Source organism: Columba livia, chromosome 6, assembly GCF_036013475.1.
Source record: "Columba livia isolate bColLiv1 breed racing homer chromosome 6, bColLiv1.pat.W.v2, whole genome shotgun sequence".
Lineage (NCBI taxonomy): Eukaryota > Metazoa > Chordata > Aves > Columbiformes > Columbidae > Columba > Columba livia.
In genome coordinates, this window is record NC_088607.1 from 21,188,457 (window position 1) to 21,207,758 (window position 19,302).

The window sequence follows — 19,302 nt, forward strand, 5'->3', positions numbered from 1 at the left end:
CGGGAGGGAGAGATGCTCTCCGGTCCAGGGAGGGGAAACGGCGTACGGGAGGAACAGTCCCCGGCTCGGGAAAATTCACCCTGCCTTCTCTTTCCTTCCTATCTTTCCTCCTCTCTCTTTCTTTATTCCTTTATCTTTTATTTGTTTCTCTTTCTCTCTCGCGCTCTTTATCCTCTGTGTTCCTTTTTTTTTAATTTTCCCTTTTTATATTTCATTTTCTGTCTTTCATTCTATCTTTCTTTCTCTCGTTATCTTTCTCTCATTCTCTTCCCCGTATTTTCCTCTTTCTCACTTTTTCCCTTCTTCTCCTTCCCTGCCCCGTCTTGTTCCCCCCTCTCGACCCCCGCCATAATCACCTCCATCCATCTGTAGTGACTGGAGATTTTGCAGTACGAGTGGTGAAGAATCCACAACTAACGGCTTGTTTCTGGTGTGCGTGGGTTGTTGTGTTGTTTTTTTTTTTTTTTTTTCTCTTTCCCCAGCAGGGCACGGGGGTGTCAACCAGCTTGGGGGGGTGTTTGTGAACGGCAGGCCCCTACCTGACGTGGTGAGACAAAGGATAGTGGAGCTGGCTCACCAGGGGGTGCGACCCTGTGACATTTCCAGGCAGCTGCGGGTCAGCCACGGTTGTGTCAGCAAGATCCTGGGCAGGTAAGGAAAGAGGCAGCTCCTTCTCCTCCCCTGGGACGGCAACGGTGCATCCCTTCCCCGCTCCGTTGTGACCTCTGGCCCTTCCCGCGGCGCCGGGCTCTCCCCGCCACCTCCCCGAGTGGCCCCGGCACCTCCGCTCAGTGGGAGCCCGCAGCTGAGCAGGGCCCCCTCCTCCAGCCGGGAAGGACGTGCTCCTCCCGTCCCCCACGGCAGTGTTTGGAAACTCCTGGGAAGACAAACAATTTGCGAGGGGTGGGCGGGAGGGCGGGAAAAAGAATGGACGGGGGAAGAAAAAAAAAAAAAAAGAACGACAAAAAAAACCCTGCTACAACAACAACAACAAAATCCGCCAACTCACAACAATCTGTGAGCGGCCTTAGAAAATACACGGGTAAATAAACAAACAGCGGGGCAGATAAATAAATAAATACCCGCGGTAACCGATCGCTGCCAAATGCGGTTTGAAATAGCGCCCGAGGCAAGTCCCTGGGCCCGGCCGCTCGAACGCGGAGCGGTGTCCGCAGGCAGCAGAGCGCCAGCCGCCTGTGCCTGTGATGTGTGTGCTCTGCCGTGCCCTCTGCAAAGGACGCGAGCAGAGCTAGTGGCCAGTTGGGAGAGGGGCTGGAGCTGCCCCGTACGAGGGACCGGGAGGGGAAAGAACCGCGCTTTCTCACCCGCAGCCCGGCCAGCCCCCGCGCACGGCGAGCGGAGCACGCCGGCGGGGAGAGCCGGGGGGCGTGAGCCCGGCACGGCCCGCGACCCCTCCGCGGCCGCCTGGCCCTACCCCGCAGTCGCCGGGCTTCGCCTCCGGCCGGCCGCATCACGGAGAGGGTTTCTGTTTTGTTTCTCCATCCCCGGGCCTGAAACGAAATGTGTTCGTATAAAGCGGGGGAAGGGGGAGGCAGTGCACGGCCCAGCGCCCCTCGCTTCTGACACACACACACACCAAAAAAAAAAAAAAAGGGAGGGGATGAAGGAGAGTGAAAAAAACGGAGAGCGGGAGCGAGCCCTGGAGAGGAGAAAGGACTCCGCCATCCCCAGCCCCAGGCGGCCCGGCGCCCCGCAGAGCCGCGCCATGCGGCATCCGAGCGGCCGCGGCCCGACGCCGCGCACCGGCGGGCCGAAGCTGAGGTGGGGCGAGGGGCCGGGAGCGGGGCCGAGGGCTGCGGGGCGCTCCGAGGGGCTGACGGGCGCCGGGTACTTAGGGACGGTGGGACTGTGCCGGGCACGGCAGGTCACTAACCATCCTTTGTGCAGGTATTACGAGACGGGGAGCATCAAGCCTGGCGTGATCGGCGGCTCCAAACCCAAAGTGGCGACCCCCAAAGTAGTGGATAAAATCGCCGAGTACAAGAGACAAAACCCGACAATGTTCGCCTGGGAGATCCGGGACAGGCTACTGGCCGAGGGCATCTGCGACAACGACACGGTCCCCAGCGTCTCCTCCATAAACAGGTAAGAGCGACCCCGCAGCCCTGCTCGGGGCCCAGTCGCCTCTTTACGGCCCCATAAAACTCTCCACAGCGCGGACGGCCCAGTCCTTCCTCGGTCAGGTTAGATCCCGCCTGCTCCAGCCCCCGCCCGCAGCGGGACCCCTAGGCATGGCCCAGCGGGCGCTCCCCGGCCCCGCCGTGACCGCCGAGCCCAGTCCCGAGCAGCGGGGCCGGAGCCGGCTGTCCCCGCCGCAGTCCCGGGCAGCGGGGAAGCGGGGCTGCTCCGGGGCTCGCCGCAGCTTGCGGCTGCCGCCTGACCGGGGCGGCCCGGGGCAGGCAGGGCTCCTGCGAGAGCAGATGAGCTCCCCGCCGAGTAGCCCGGCGGTGCTGTAAGGTTTGGGAGCTGTTCGTGCTGGAGGGGTGACGGAGCTGGGTTTTCCCCTGATTCTTCAGCATCCCTCCCGGGGTGTAAATGACCGCCAGCCTTGCCAGGGTATTAGGGCTCTGAGCCGAAAAGCTGCCGTTACCCCGCTGCCAAGCCGGGCTCACAGCCCCGAGCCACGGAGTGCTGGAGGAAGGCTTCTCTCGCACCCACTATTACTGTGTTACCTCGCTAACCCGAGGGAACGGCTGAAGTTGCAGGGTGGTCCCTTCCCTCGGCTGAGGAGCGCTGCTGCCTACGGCTCCTGGCTGGGGCCGATCTCTGCCCTGGCAGCAGGCTGGGAAGCAGCAGGATCAATTCACCACTAGCGAAAATTTCCTCCCCTTCTCCTCCCTCAGCTGCTAGGGTGCGACTCTTGTTGGTGGTCAGGTTTGAAGTGACAAAAATAACCATATGACAGACAAAAAAAAAGGATCGATGCAGGAGAAAAAGGCCAGTGATAGATGTAATCAAGGACTATCACGTTGGAAGCACTCAGGCTGTTCAAATACCTGCAAATTCAAACCCGACATACACCAGATCTTCACACTTGGGCAAGACGCAACACTCTTAAGCACACACTAAAAGTAATTATGCTGGTTTAGTGTAATGTATGTACCGATATTTTGACTATGGCCACAGTAATACAACCTCTAGAAACAGCATAACACAGGGATATTTGTAAAGGGTACATACATAGGCTCGAAATATCCCATTGATGCAGTAAGAATACATGAAATTTTGCACACAATCCCAAATATACGGTGCTTCCCATTCGAATAAATGTATATAGGGTATATGTAAATATATTCACAGGCTTTTGTAGGTCTGCGTAGACAAAAACACACAAGTCAGTATATTGGCCCTTTTGATATATAACAAGTTTAGCCAGTTGTGTTTTGTTTTGTTTTGTTTTTTAAACTTGATGTATTTATAGCAAGGGAAGCAAAAATAAACAGCAGGGAAAACAGTGATATTTTTTATCTTGCGCTTTTCACGGCAGATTTATCAAAATATGTCTAATAACTCAGACTGTGTATTTCTAAATCTGGCATCCTATATAAATGAGTTTTAATATTTTGCAAATGATATGGAATTATCCCAAATCATCTTGAAAACAGCAGGTAGAATTAGCTAGTGGAATGTACCTTGGCTAAGAAAGATTCCCTCAGACACACTGTCTCTGTAATATACTGCTAGGCTACCCTAGGAAATTATCCCTGTGTGTGCCATCTGTATTAAAATGGTTATTAAGTTATGAACAGGGTAACATAATACTGATCGGCTAATTATACACCCTCCTAAAAATCCTCCAGGTCTATGTTACTCTCTCAGTCAGGTATTGAAATAATATCAATTTGACATTCAGACACCTTACAAAGGCAGCTGTGGAAGGACAGTCAGCTATCCATGGGAGGAATTAAACTGGTGGTATGGGACTCCAGAGGGAGGCCTGTGGGGGTCTTTGCAGAAATAGCATGTATGGACCCAACACACATACGTACTTCGGCTAGCTCAAGGCATGTCAACATCCGTATGTCACTGAAGTGCCACCCCTCTGCCCGCTGGACACAAAGCCTTGTGTCTGGGTTGTGATGTCCCGGGCAGAAGGTTGAGTGCCAGGTTTTGCTCCCACCTTTGCTACCAGTTTGGAGTAGGGCTTTGGGGGTTTTGAACCTCAGTTTCCCCACCCTGGAAACAACTGATCGGAACAGATGTCAGTCAGACTGTGCTTATAAAATGCTTTGAGCAGGACAAGTGCTTTGTAGCTGTTAAGTATTATTACATTAAAGAGGCTCAGCTGTGACCCACCATGTTTGATTCATACTGTGATGGCATTTGCGTGTGTAGTCACAAAGGCATATGAGGATTTTGGCTTCATGTAATTCTGTCTTTCCCCGTTCCTTTTAAAAATTCAGGCTCAACTTCCAACTGTTCACCTTTGCATGAGGCTCCCCAAAACTCATATCTATGAGTAAGTGAGCCCATCATATCACAGGGCATAAAATTTGCAAGTCTTTACTAGGCAAGAACAGGACACTGAGCTGGGAAAAAAATGCAGTGGAATAGGAAATAGCAAGTATGCAAGGGCCCAATCCTGATGCTGCGTAGTCTAGCATGCACTTCCTCACTCCAGTGACTTCTGTGACTCCAGCTCACAAAACTCACAAAACACCGAGAGAGGACTAAGTTGGCAATTTAAATATACTTTTTTCTCTCTCCATTGTCAAAATACACCCATAGAACTGAGTCAGTCCTTTGTAACAGCACATCTCTTACCTGCGGTACAATCACAAACTGGAGTTAATCTAACACTCTCTGAGCAGCTTCAGGTAGATGACAATTTCTAAAACCAGACTTCTAGAAATATCTGTCTTTGTATGCTTGCAAAATGTGGAGTTTCCAAAGCATTGGCCCAGTGTCCAGAACTGTTAGAGCTACATTCATGAGCAGTTTAACATCTTGACACTATAGCGAGGTATTTACAGAAACAGAAGTTACTTATGTCCCCAGATAGACTGTGAATACCATACTTCAAAATGGAGATCTCCTTCTACATGGAAAAAATTACTTTTGATTATAAGATTTTCCAAAAATTCATTAATTACATTTTCTTTCTTTCTGGGGATTAGTCTAACATTAATGAAGGCTTTCAGGTGAGCAACTACAAAACAAGGCAGTTTCAATTCCATGTTTAAAGTCTCCCTAAAAGATTTTAAAATCTATTTTCCATGAATTATTTTTTGTGATCTATGAATTTTTTATGCCTACACTGCACTTATCTGTCAGTATTGCATCAAGAATATCAGGACCCATTTGGGATGAGCTGTAATTCACTGTTCAGATTTATCAGAAACTTGTTCATATCAAACTTACGCAGAGGAAGGCTAGATACAAACTCTGGTAAAAAACATGACTTAACCACCCTGTCCAGATTTGTGAAAAAAAAAATAAAGTCTTCTGCTATACAGTAGCTTCCCTTTAATTATGGAAGAAAAGTCTAGAGAGTTTACTAGTTAATAAGCAAAGTGCAACAAAACTGGCAGGATCAAGACAGAGCGGTTATCTCTGCAGAGGGAGCTTTCCTGTTCCTGCTTTATATATTAGGTACTATACAGTATAAAACTATTGTGTGTGGATAGGTACATACACATATATCTCTACACACATGTATTATACATGCATATATGTAAACACACACACATATACACAGTGCATGTAACTGAGAAGTAAGCAAGTGACAGAAGCTCTTAATTCTTTGGTAAGCAATTAATGTTTACTTTAAACCACTTGAACGCCTTGCTTCTCGAGCATCCTGCCAGCCTGAACATTTCCATCTATCATATGTCTATAAACTAGTTATCTTTGGTCACTTTGGATTGGCATATTTCAGGCGGATTTAGGCACTGCTGTGAGCCTTGCAGCAGTCTCCTAAGTATGAACTTAGAGGCAGATGTTAACGAGAATTTTTCCTTTGTTTTGCAGCACGTACAATTAGCCTAAGAATGCAGGTTTCATGAGATAATAATAACTCCAGAAAAATCTTTTGAATTAGACAGTATATTTTAGTAGGAACAGGATGGAGCACATCACGGGCACATATTCGTGGTTACGCAGCAAGGGATGCAATAGACATTGTAGTTTAAGCAGTATTTCCTGTTTCTCTTAATTATTCCTCATAGGTCCAGAAAGGCAAAGTAAAATAACGCATCCCCCCTACCACCCAGTCTGTCCCTCTATCCCAGCTCTCTTATGGCCGGGTTCAGTACTAGGGACTCCCAGTTAGTCCTCATCCAAGGAATGCTGAAGCCAAAGCATTACAGAATTCGATCAGCCTTCTGGATACACTTTGGACCCTGGGTTCCTGAAAGCAGACCTAACTAACCTCATGGTAGAGAATAGAGCTTAGTGCATATATTATCTCAGTCCACCGGTTAGATATTTTTTCTAGAGTTAAGCGCTTGGTTTGGAGAGATGTTTCCTGTTTCATTAGATAACAATTGGCTAATGATTCCTAGTTAAAGTCTCCAATAATTATGTGCTTTTCAAAAATACATATAGGAAGCCACACACATTGACTCAGGTTATAATGACTAGTGAAATATACTTGTACATTGAAATATTGTTGAGCATGTGGCCAGTTTCAGTGGCTGGAGGCAAGACTGTAGTTTAAAGCAAAGAATGGCATATTAGGGGATCAGATTTTTCTTACCAGTTCTGCCATTAACTTTCTACTTGATCTTGGGCAGGTCACATGGATTCCTTACGAGGCTGCTTTGCCATCTATAAAATGAAAATAACAGTATTTAGCTACCTTTGTAAAACTCAGTGTGACCTTTCACTAAAAATGCCCATGGAATTCAACACGTAATGAGAAGAGGTTCAAAACTGGAGCTAGGTTGTTTTACATCAACTGAGGCTTTAGCCCATGCAAGGGAGATAGAATTGAACAGAATCTCAATTGAAGTAAACATAACGTCTCAAGACAAACAACTGAGTCTGGCAAAAGGCAGGCGTACTAGGGCAGGGGCTGTGTCATATGAGGAAGAAATCAATGTTATGCAAACAGAGCTTTCTGAATCACTCTCGTTAGCCTCACTTGAGAATTTCCCCAAAGGACATCCTGGCCAAAGTCACTGGTGAATCTCTCCGTGTCTTTCCCATCAAACAAATCTGGAATTCTTGGAGGACAGGTAATGAGTCTAGGGCAGGGGTGTCAAACTAATTTTCACCAGGGACCACATCAGCCTCGCAGTTGCCTTCAAAGGGCCAAGTGTAATTTTAGGACTGTATAAATATAACTACTCCTACAGTCCTAAAATTACATTCAGCCCTTTGAAGGCAACCGCGAGGCTGATGTGGCCCCCAGTGAAAATGGGATTGACACCCCTGTTGGAAGAAGCTGGAAGAGGACCAAGTATCTCTAATGGCAGATTGTTCACAGTGACCAAAAGTAACGACAACTGCATGGTCCACAGGGCTTCATTACAAGGAATATACTCCTTTAAATTTGGATTCTTTTCCATCAGACACAAACCTGGTATTATCTTCTTTTTATCATTCCAAATAAAGGACAGGCTCATAAAGCAGAGGTTACAGACAATGTTACTGCAGCTGAGAGAGTAAATGAATGCTTACAGCATTTCTCTTTGTCTTATTCCTCATATCTGGTCACTGGAAGGCTGTATGGTAGGAACTACAATAAGCTAGCTGCATTTTTTCTAATTTTCATATTGTAGAGATATTAGCTCAACAGAGACAGTTAGCAAGTAAAATTGGTTGTGCCTGGGAAGTTTTGAGCTCCTTGTTCTGTGAACCTCAAAGTTCAGAATGACATTGGTCTCTTTATCACCCCCAAATCCCAGCTCTTTATTTTTTTATAGATGTACAGAAAGCTTGATTTTTGTTGGGAGTTAAACATTTTCAAGCTTTTGCATCTAGTGAATGATCGTTGCATTCTGCCATAGAGGTAGCTGCATTTCAGTGCTGGGTGAATGAGTCTTATGGAGCTAAACCTCATTTACCAGAATCACTATTATGTGAAAAACTCATTTGACTTTGGGAGAAAAGAGGAGAAAATATAAGTGGCTTGGCCAAGTGATGATGAAGTGGTGAGAACAATATAGTAATCTGAAGGGCACAGTCCCTCCAACAGGAAAGGAATTATTCATGTTTAAACAAAGCAGCATTGCCAGGAATGAAGGGAAGGAAATAAGAAAGGAAACATTTAAACGGTAGCAGAAGGAATCTCCTGATAGAGAGGTCCATTAAGTTGTGGAATTGCATCCCACAGGAATTCCTGATTTCTTGGAATATATATATAACTAGATGGTATTCAAAACAAGCAAACATACAATAAGAAATAATCTTGGCGTTGGTTAAAGAGATAGATAATGCTCTGGCAGGCCAGCTGGACCCTTTATGATATGATGACATGATGCATACAAAACAAAGTCATTTTTTCAGCAGTATATCAACTATCCCCAAACCCCCATCTCTGATTCTAAAGTCCATTGAAACAAAAGATTTCCATATTACTTGAATAAAAAGATATGACTTCAAAACAGTTGAACAAGGCTGAGCTTCACTTAGATAACTTGCCATCATCTTTAATTAAGGCATGCTGAAATTCAAATGGAGTCTAGGCTTGCTACTTACAATCAGCAAAACATTTAGGGATTCCACTTTTGGGGAAGATCTCTATACGTGGAAAGGCAGAGGTTTTCAAAATCATTTGTCATTGGCTTGTCATCCATGCGGCTAACTAGGGCTTTAGGAAATCCCATCTGTGGGTAGATGTCTCTGATTATTACTACTCCTGAAAACATCAGAAAGGTTTGAGTTTTTCTACCAAACAATCATTCTTTAAACCGAGAGCTAACAGGAATTAGGATTTTCCCCCTGTAATCCCAGTTAGTCTACTGAAGCCCATACACACATGGCCATATTTACTGTTTAAGAATGCCAGGGCAGAGGCTAAACTATGCAATCGGCATAAAAATCATAAGTACTTGTAATACAATACAATACAATGTGGGTTTGTTTTTACTTGTTTTCTCTTTTCTACCTTAAATTTTTAAAGGGATTTGGACATCTGACTCCTATTAAATGACTTTTAAAACACCTTAACAATGAAGTCCTTTGAGACTTCAGAGAGCTGACAGGCCCCTTTTCAATCCTCCACAAGCATTGGAAATATACTTTATTAAATGAGGACTGAAATTCTTATGCTATCACTTGTCTAGAGGATCTGGAAAACCCACAACAAACACTGCTAGGCTTGTGATGAAATACTAAACAGTATGATATTCAGCGCTAGCCTCCAATTTTCTCTAGTGCCAGTGACTGAGAGCTGATTTTGTAGCACTTATATGGCTATCTACCCAGCTGAAAATCACAAATCTAATCACTTGGTTTCCAAACTCCTCAGAGTGCACTTACAAATATTCATTTCCAATCAATTTGCACCTGCTAATATTTCTCAGCACTCACATGTGATGACAGAGTCAGAAGCAATGTTGCTGCTTACTATTTCTATTGCAATAGCATAAAGAGGCTCTGTGCACAGATCACAGCCCATTGTCCAAGACAGGCACAGCGTAAATAGGAATTTCTTTCGAGGGGTTCTTTTAGAAAATCAGTACATACATGCATCTTTCTTTACGCCATCCTCTTAGCTTCTACTAGGTTCATAATTCAATCAGTCCTCAAGGTTTCAGGAATCCTGAAACAAACATCTTTGTTATAGGAAATGAGATATCTGGCCAGGGCTCACCCACCAAGCCCAAGTCTAGGTGAAATTCACAGAAAAACTGGAGAGCCCCATTCTTCGGGCTCATATCTGACAAGACAGAGGCTGAACACTAGCTAGGCTGAGACAGCCTCCCCCCTCCTCCCTGATAAGTAGGCATATAAATAAATAAATAAACGGCATCCTAACTGCACTGAGAACTCAATAAAACAATCACATCAAATATGAGGAGGTATAAATCTCATGTCTGCACAGGTAACCCACTCAATTGCTTTTATTATGGCTCAGCCTGACTCCATTTATTACCATCCGTGGCCTGGGTGAAGGATGTTTGCATGGAGGGTGGTCTCTTGGTGAAATCCTATCCCTGGAGCAGTGACAATCAGCCCATACAGAGGTGGATTTTGGAGGGGAGACCAAAGGCAGATCCATCAGTCTGCATGAAAACCAATCAATAACCCTGTAACTAGACCCCTTGTCACTGGGAAATGGACAACACAATAGTTCAATCCTGGAGCCATAGGACAGGAATAGCTCTGGCTGGGGTGTGAAGAATGACAAGATGTATGCATGAAGTCTTTGAGACATGGATAGACTATGTCTGTCTATATAGATATTGAGGAATAGTAGTGGGATAGGAGGAGCATAGAACATACATTTATATACATAACAGGCAAATTTGAAAGTTTTATATGTTCAGAGGTGGGTATAGGCAAGGAAAAAGCAGAGTTGTACTGCATTTTTTTATAGGACATTTATATGGGACCGTGAGTGCAATGCAGATAGGTGCCTTTGGACAAATGCACCTGCAGGTTGGGTACTACATGTGAGTGCATTGGTATATGGTAGGGAATATGCATCTCTGGGCAGGCACATAGACAGTGACACAAAATGCTGGTAGGCTAAAGGAAGCATATGCGGGAGTTCAGTGTGGTTGGGGAAGGATATTCCTTTGTCCTCTGTCTGGCTTGGGATTCATGCGTGTACCAGTTTTGACAGCAAGGAGAACAAGTGATGTGCCAAAAGCCTAAGCTAACGGACTGTGAGTTCACAGATACGCTTCCCAGAAAATGTTGTGTCTGAAACCCAAACATTACTGTTAAATCAGAAAGGGAGATTCTGGTGGCTTGTCTCTCCCTGTATGAAAAACAGAAGTAGTACATTTCTTGTTACTGTCATCTCCTAGCTCTGCAGTTCATGTAGCACTTCTAAAATCTGCACAGCATATTGCTCCCCAGGCTTCCAGCAGCTCCCCCAACACACACACATGTGCATACACACACAGATATGCTGGAGTTTGCCCCTGTTAATTGTTCTCTCCTGGGGTCCAATTTAATTTTTATTCCTCTGGCTCCATTTTGAACAGTTCCTCTTCCTTCCAAAGTAAGCACCCTCCCCTCTTTGCAGAATCCAAGGTACAGGGTTAAACTTCCATCTCTGGTTGGGAGGCAAATTGCATCAAGAACAATGATCAGCTCTGCTCAAAATGCCCATCACTGTATTTCAGTCGAGAGGGGTGGCATTCATGTTTTGCAATGCAGATTGATGTCTGTTTGTTAATTTACAAAAGGAAAAGCAAAGACTGTGACCAGGTAACAAAAGAAGAACCTCACATATCTGTCAGATCGGTTGCCCTGCACCATCTCTAGTTTTAGGGTAGTTTGGATGGTTCTAGCAGTACCCATTTGTTCGGTCAGGGAGCCCTTTGATTCCCAGAACTAGTCCTTATTTTCTTCAAGCTGGGCTGAAATATGAGGGCAACATCCTTACCTCACTGCCCATTTTCAAGCTCTCACTTTAAAATTGTGATAGAGTCTTTGGGCACTTCTTAAAGGGACTATTGCCTTTCAACACACTCATGTTTCTCTGCAAATTATGTTAAGAACAATCTTTGCTTATCTTTCTTTAAAAAGAAAGACTGCAGTGCAATGTAGCTATGTAATAGTGCCTGTTGTTAATATTTGCCTAAATTTAGGCCCTTTCTTTGTTGTTTAAATTTAGACTTTTGAGCTTGAAAAACTATACATTTATATATAAATTATACATACACCAAAAGTACATATACACTTTTAATATAAATTTATAAAATCCATAGAGAATGTAGAGGATGTAGAAAAGGAAAGGAAGGAATAATTTTTCTGAAGAAAAGGAGATCTTGTGAGTGCATGGGGAAGTGAATTCCTGGGACGTGCTATGTACAAATGGGCCAAGGCTGTGCAAGCAGAGCCAGAGTGGAAAACGCATAGTGTCACAAATTCCCTCTCCCCATGAAACAAACAGCAAATTTAGGGTTTTAAAGAGACAACGTTTGTGGTGCCTTCTCTGGCAGACAGCCACAACACAAAGCTTCCAGAGCGGCTGGTGAGCACAGCTGGGTGGGACTGTGGGGTGGAAGGGCAAGAGATAAGGATGGAGTGAAAGGCCAAGGCAGATTTGACTTGGATAGTGTCAAACCCAGACCTGCTGTGGTTTTACAGAAGGCAGTCTTGGCCACTGTGCCAAACGAGCTGCAGAGGGTGATCCAGTGTTGACATCCGACTCTGTTATGCGGCTCTAACAGTTTCAGGCCACTTGTGTGCCTGAGGTGGGGGTCTGTGCATATGGAGGCAGCAAGGATGGGGACATGGTATCTGGTTGTGTGCGGATTCTTGCGAGGCACACAAGCTGGAGGGCGGGGAGGAACTGCGTGGGTGAGTTTGCGTGCTTGCACATGAGAGAGCAGTGTAAATTTGTAAAAAGGTAACTGCCATGATTTTAACTCCCTTTTGCAGATTACATTATTTTTTTGTGACCTGCAAATATGAGTGACATCCCCCACAGGTCTTGGTGCCCAAGTGAGTAAAACTGGCAGAGCTGGTGGCACAGGGAGACATGAAATGGAAGGGAGTGTTGCCTGTTTCAGGCAGATGTGTAGACAAGTAAATGCCCCTGATACAGCGAAAGGCAGGGGATAAAGTGGTCCTGAGGAATAGTCTTTAGAAGAGTGCAAGAGGAGGGTACTAGCCCTGTAAACTAAGCCTTTGTACTGCTTAGAGCACCAGCTTTCCCAAATGAAAGCACCTTCTGCACCATTTGAATGTGGTCCTGCATGATTCTGTGCACAGTGAAGTAATTTGAACATGGAAACCTGGGTGCATTTGTGCCGATAGAATGTTGAGTCTTTACTGTTCCACCAGACAATCTTCTCTGTAATGGATATTTGGGCAAGATGTGTCCTATACCCCATGACATGTGTACAAGGCAGAGTGTGGACATGTTAATATCACTACGGCAATATGTCCAGCTGGGAGTATAGACTTAGAGCAAGTAGGTATTATTGGTCTGTGTAAGAACTGAGAATAGTCTTATCTATGGAAACAATGTCGTAACTCTGCAGTTACATGCAGGGAGTTATAGGGGTGAGCAAAGGCAGAGCAACATGCATCTTGGGAAGCCTGTCTAGTTTTGTGGGGCTCTGCAGAGGATTCTGCTTCCCCATGGCAAGGCAGCCGTGTAAATGCTCTCAGGAACTCTGTCTCTGAACAGATGCACGGGGGGGTCCTAGAAGTGCTCATATCTTTGTCAGCAGTTCTTTCCAGTAGACCTGGCAATAAGGTACTATGGCAGCCATACCGCCAATGTGCCAAGGAGCATGAGGTTGGTGAGATGGGCAGCGACAGTACCACAAACGCGTGCAAGTGTGTGTATGACAGAGCGGCACATACTGAGATCTGTGAACACAGAAGGCATACAGCAGGTCAGGCACACATATACACGGAGATGCCACATACCAGTGTGGGGACAGGTGCCTGTTGGGGACACATAGTGCATCTGAGGGAAGGAAGGGTGTATAGGGCATGATATATTTGTCAGGGAGTGAATGTGTGCTCGTTAATCTGATACAAGATGCAAGAAGGGGATACCTGGGGGCAGCGGGGGCAGAGTGGGGTATGTTAAAGGAGATATTTCTAGTGATAGCCATAGTTTAACGCACTGGACTCTGCCCTCCTCTCTCTCCCGCCTCTCCTCACACTCTTGTCCTCATTACCCGGGTTATCTTGTTTGGGTTAAGAGGCCAATTTCAACAGACTATAATTGAAGAGTGAAGAGAATCTGATAAGATAAGGAAGGGACATCATTCCTCAAGGGATCAATAGAGGTTTCATGTTCCTCCTTCCCCTGCTGTGTCCCTAACATGCTAACGCTCCGTGTCCATGAGCCTGGTTTATTTGCTTTGCTTGTCTGCAAGCCTGGAAAGGAAGCGTGGGATCGGGGGGCCTGTAGTCCCTGTCTGTCACACAGACAGAGCAGGGGCATAAGGAAGGGACAACGGGGACGCCAGCGGCAATACGGTTCCCTCTGAGAGCCGAGAGGAGGCAGGGAGGTGACAAGCCTGATGCCCTCCTGGTTCTGGCAGGGGCACAGGCTCACAGGGGAGGTGTTCACCTTTGGCCTTTTATCTCATGCTCTGCAAGGGAAGGATATTGATAATTTGTCTAGATTTAGACTTGCTTTTCCTAGGGTTCCCATGCAGACAAGCTCAAAGCTTTTTACAAGTATTCACGGCGCAGCCTCTCAGGGCTCCTCAGGGTGAGTGAGTTATAATTACCCCTACCACAAGGAGAGCTAGTAGCTGCTCCTTATTAGGTTTATGTTCGGATCTGAGGTTCAGGCTTGATGGTCCCTGTATCTAACAAGCCCTTCTTAGTGTTTTTTTGGACCAAACCAGCACTAGAGGATCCTCTTAAGAAGCACGGAGTGCCTCAGCAGGGAATACAGGTCCCTTCGCAGCAGGGCTGCCAAGGCTCCCACACTGCATGGGCAGCATTTGTTCCCCTCCTGCATCATGTCCCTTGGCAGAAGGATGCACATCTCACACAAGCAGTGTGAGATCCATACAAACCCATGCGGCAGGGATCATCGCTGCCTGGTGTGCACAGAGAGGTGGGATAGTGCAAAGAAGTCCCTGTGCAAGGCCCAGCCTCTGGCATCAGGTGAGCACTGCAGGTGCTCTCCTGTCCCCACAGCCAGAGTAGGGATGCTCGGGCACAGGGAGATGAGCTGAGCAGTCAGCATGGTGTAGGATGCAATCCAGATCCCATACAACAGGGCTGGCAAAGTTTCTGGAGAGCTTGAGACACAGAGGGGTCTAGGGCTGAGATATCTTCTTCCAGCTGATTTCTCTTTTATTTTTAACACCCAGAGAAACAGATGCTGAGAGCAAGTCAGTCATGCAGACAGCATGTGGCAGAGTTGGGAATACCACCCAGATCCCCTGACTCCCAACCTCAGGCTTTAACCACTAGACCATGCTTCCCTCTAAGCCACCTTGAACTTTCCTCAGTGAGGATGGGGGCTACTAAGCCTCTGTGGGCTGCAGTTTACCAAGCTGTCAGGAGTGTGCTCACTGGACCGCCTCACCAGAGACAGCCTTCCTCACGCACACTAAAAAAGTTGAAAAGAAATTCATTTCATGGCCGGTGGTTGCTTAAAAAAGGCGATTCCAGCATATGTATGTGATAAATGTTAACTGTGCATTAATCGCATTAAAGAGGACCCTATAAACTTTTCATTTCTAATTAAATTCTGGCCGGTGATTCTGGCGAAGCCAGCACACTCCAGGCCTTTGTTTATGTGGAAAATTAAAATGCAAATACAATGGAATTTATTTCCATTACTAGAGTGATATGCTGGGCTCCTCTGTTTAACAGCCTCCAATTACTTTCAAACAGGTTTCTTTCTCTCTCCCTCTCCCCTCCTCACTCCCTCATTTTTTCCCTCCCTCTATTACCCTGATGCTGCTGCCCCAGTGTGAGGGGTGGGAGCTGGTAAAGCAGTGGGTGGGCTAAGGACAGTGTCATCTGTTCAAGGTCAAATGCAGGCAGGAATACAGAGGAGGAATGGAGAAAAAGAGTGGGAGAGCGCAAACAAGGATGCATGGGAAGTAACAAGGCTTGAGATAATACAAGGAGGAGTAAGGAGTTACCTGTTAACAACCTCGCTGGAAAATATAAGCCAAATTCACTGGCTTGCTAAATCCCAGCCATACAGATGACCCGAATGAGAGAGGTCATAGGTCTTTCCCTGATGGGGTGTTTTGGTGAGAGGGTACACCTGAGAGCTTTCTTGGGAAGTTTTCTGGATCTTTCATGGCCTTTTTCATAGACTTTGTCTGGCTGTAGCTGCTGCTGGGCCAAATCCTGATGGCTGAGGGAGCGCAGAACAGGACCAATGCCAGACACATTGCCCGCGCAGAGCAAATAAATCCATGAGGCAATGACACATAATCATCAGCTGAAAAATAACTGAACTCTCTTGTTCATTTCCAAGGGACCAAATGTGGCTACACTCTCTTAGGGCATTAGCACACAATATCCACAGAAGTCAGAAGCCATTGCACAAACCCAGAGATTCATTGTACGTTTAAAATTTCTTAGCACATATATTTACTGCTAAATGCTGCTGACATAGAATCCCATTCTTTCTTACATATATAAGAGACCCAGGTCAGTTCAGACATGAGGACATCATCAGGCAGTCACACACAGATCAAAGGCATCTGCTAACTGACACAGATGCCCTTCTATGTGTTAATATAGACTGTCACACAAAAAGACCCTTGCAAAGGCAGGTGTGCCCTTCACTGTAGACAGATGTTGTAATTTCTAGATCCCTTCACAGACTCAGTCAAATCCATTCAAAACTGCACAGTATAGTCTTTCAGATACTTGTGGAGAAACCCAGGATATAGAGACTTATCCAAAACCATAACTGAAAAGTCTTAGCAAAACCAGAAGGTGCACACACGTGTAAACACACCCACATAGCCTAGAAATACACTGACACACACAAGTAAGTGGCCACAGACCTTGAAGCATGTGGCCGAGAATGAGCCAGACGTGCCACCCCATGTGTCACGCACACACAGGCGAGCGCTGAACCCTCGGCACATCGTACTGGCAGGGAGAGCTCGGGAGCCAAAGGGATGTTCTGTTAGTGCATGTGAGCATCTTAAGGAATCGCCTAGTGTAAATGATCCTGCCCCAGCCGAGACAGGGAAACAGGAGAAGGACACATTCACTTACAACACTGAAAAGAGGCCATTACCCAGTCAAACAACCCAATCCTTGACATCATTATTCAATACACAGGAGCCCTGAAATGCACACTAACTCAATCACAGAGACACACGATTACAAAATAATACTGATGGAATCAATGAGATGGACATGCGGTCATACAAAGCACACCCACCCTGGTGTTAATACACAATAACAGCCGCCCAACAAACGAATACAAAACAGCCATTCATGACCACAATGGCAAAACACAGGGCTGCGTTCTCAAAGGAGACTTGAAAACTCTGGCAACAAAACCCACCCTGGCCAAAGGCGCTTGGAGCAAAACTTCGGGTGTGAGCAAAATCTGGCTGTTGTCAGCCTAGTGAGAAACAAATAGCAAAAGCCTCAGCAAGGGGTGTGCCAAGTACCTTCCTGTCCTCATGGGGTTGGTAGACCCCCCCAGGGAACTCAGGACCATGTAGGATTGTACCCACAGCCATCAAAGTAGGCTGATCCAGTGAAGTGACACCTTTGCTCAGTGACCAAAAGCGGTCACTCTTAACACAAGCAGGGATGCAGGACATTCAAGACTCACCATAATACAAGCTAACATAAGAAAGCAAAACCTACTGAATATCAAAAATGCAACATAACAATGCTATGAACAGATGCAAATGCTGTTCAGCACCCAAAGCAACAGAACCATTTCACAAATGCACCTCTGCAAACCAGCCCAGTCCTCTTCCCAAACCACAGCAGCACACACAAATCTATTACAGCACTAGTGTCTTTTCCCTTCAGAGTGGAAAAAAACAAAGTGCCCACATAAAACATGCTCATAATGCCACAAATAATTGACCTTCCTGGTGCCTTGTAGACTGTTCCAGAGCATGCTAACCCCAGTGCTTAACATGAGGCCCAAAGAACCCACTTTTGCAAATCCTGCATGATCTTCTCAGGAAGGAGACGGGGGAACTGGACTCTAAGTCCTGTCCCTGGCACAGCAGGCATCAGCTCGTACCAGCTTGCATGTTTGAGAATATGCTGTTACTGAAAATGCCAGCAAGGCTGTGGGAAGGCTGCTCCCGCTTGTGTGTGCCTGCGTGCCCCGTGTGTACAGGAATTCCCCTTCCTCTACCAAGTGCTGCTGCTTGTAGCCATTAAAAAGCCCAGGTCCTCATGCTGGGTGTTCAGTGAGTATTGATTCAGTCTGCAAGCAATTTTAATATTTCTTCAGGGACTTTCCAGCAACAGCACAAGTCATTAATTCACCCTCCCAAATTGCTTATTCAATAGCAGGAACATGGCTCCTGAATAAAGTCCCAGAATTTATGTGACTCACACGAGTCAGGAGGTCAAACAACTGTTATGGAGCGAAGTTAAAAATCCAAATAAAATATTGACACTTTTTTGGGGAGTGGGAGGAGGGGGGAGGGGGAAAGGGAAATAAAAGGTATTTAAAATAGGGTTTTGTTGCAATGCCCCCAGGATAAAGAATGGAAAGAGATTTAAGACAAGTTGGAGTTTGTAAAATCAATGGGATTTATTGCATATCCGCTTGGCATTTAATAACTCCTTCCTTTCCACCTCCCCCTGCTGTGTATGTACATGAGGGAGATAAACTCTTCAAAAACTACAAATAGGCAGCCATGAAGTACAGATGGACACCCAAACACCAGCACATGAAAGCAGGCATGTGCAGTGATGAATATTACTGTAAGCACTGGCGTAGAAAGATCCTCTCAGGACCCAGGGTTTTGACTGAGCTAGACAGATCCCATCACATATGGCATTACACATTTCCATGTGGCAGAAGACAGTGTATGTCCACAGTCTTTGTAAAAAAAAAAAGATGGGAGGGAAAACTGAGGCACAGAGTGAATTAAAAGATGAGCTCAGTCGCAGAGCCCATCAATAGGATGGCTGGATCAGGATCCAGGTCTCCTGATGCCCAGTTAGTGTTTTTGCTGCAGAAGGACGCTGCCTTTGTAGGAATGAAATCACACAGAGTGACCAAGATCATCCCTCTTGCAGACGGGACACACAAACCCTCTCACCAGAGGGACATGCAAAGCACACAAGGAGAAATGCATCTGTAGACACCATGCAAGCCCATCCATATGCAGATAGATGCGTGCACAGATATAAATACGTACATGCTTTTCCTGAGCTCATTGCTATTCAGAAAGCACCACAGCCAGATTACACACACAAATAGAAACATACCTGCAGACAGACAGACGTGCAAATGAGTGAGTGTGCAAATGCACGAGCAAACACACACACACACACACACACACACAGGTACATCAGCAAAGCCTCGGGTACCTGTATATCCACACTGAAAAAGCCATGCAAACTGATGTGTTGCTACAAACCTAGATTTTACTTACAGTGGTATCTTTTTAGCTAGCTGCACATAAATGGATGCCCATACACACTCAAATGCGTTCTGCACAAGCATATTAATATATAGGACTGTCTCCTTACTATATTATCCTGGTA

At 46.0% G+C, this 19,302-nt stretch overlaps 1 protein-coding gene across 18 annotated transcripts in view; it reads left to right on the forward strand.

Annotated features, from left to right (window-relative positions):
• The window catches only part of PAX2 (paired box 2), a 96,617-nt gene that overhangs the window by 16,773 nt on the left and 60,542 nt on the right, over positions 1 to 19,302 (forward strand). For 11 of the 18 annotated variants that reach the window (XR_010473318.1, XM_065066545.1, XM_065066540.1 and 8 more), the window contains 2 exon segments: positions 483 to 651; positions 1,909 to 2,106. Coding sequence is in view for 17 of the 18 variants with exons in the window: in XM_065066545.1 (XP_064922617.1) it covers positions 483 to 651; positions 1,909 to 2,106 (367 nt within the window). In the remaining variant the exon portion in view is untranslated. 18 annotated transcript variants of the gene reach the window in all.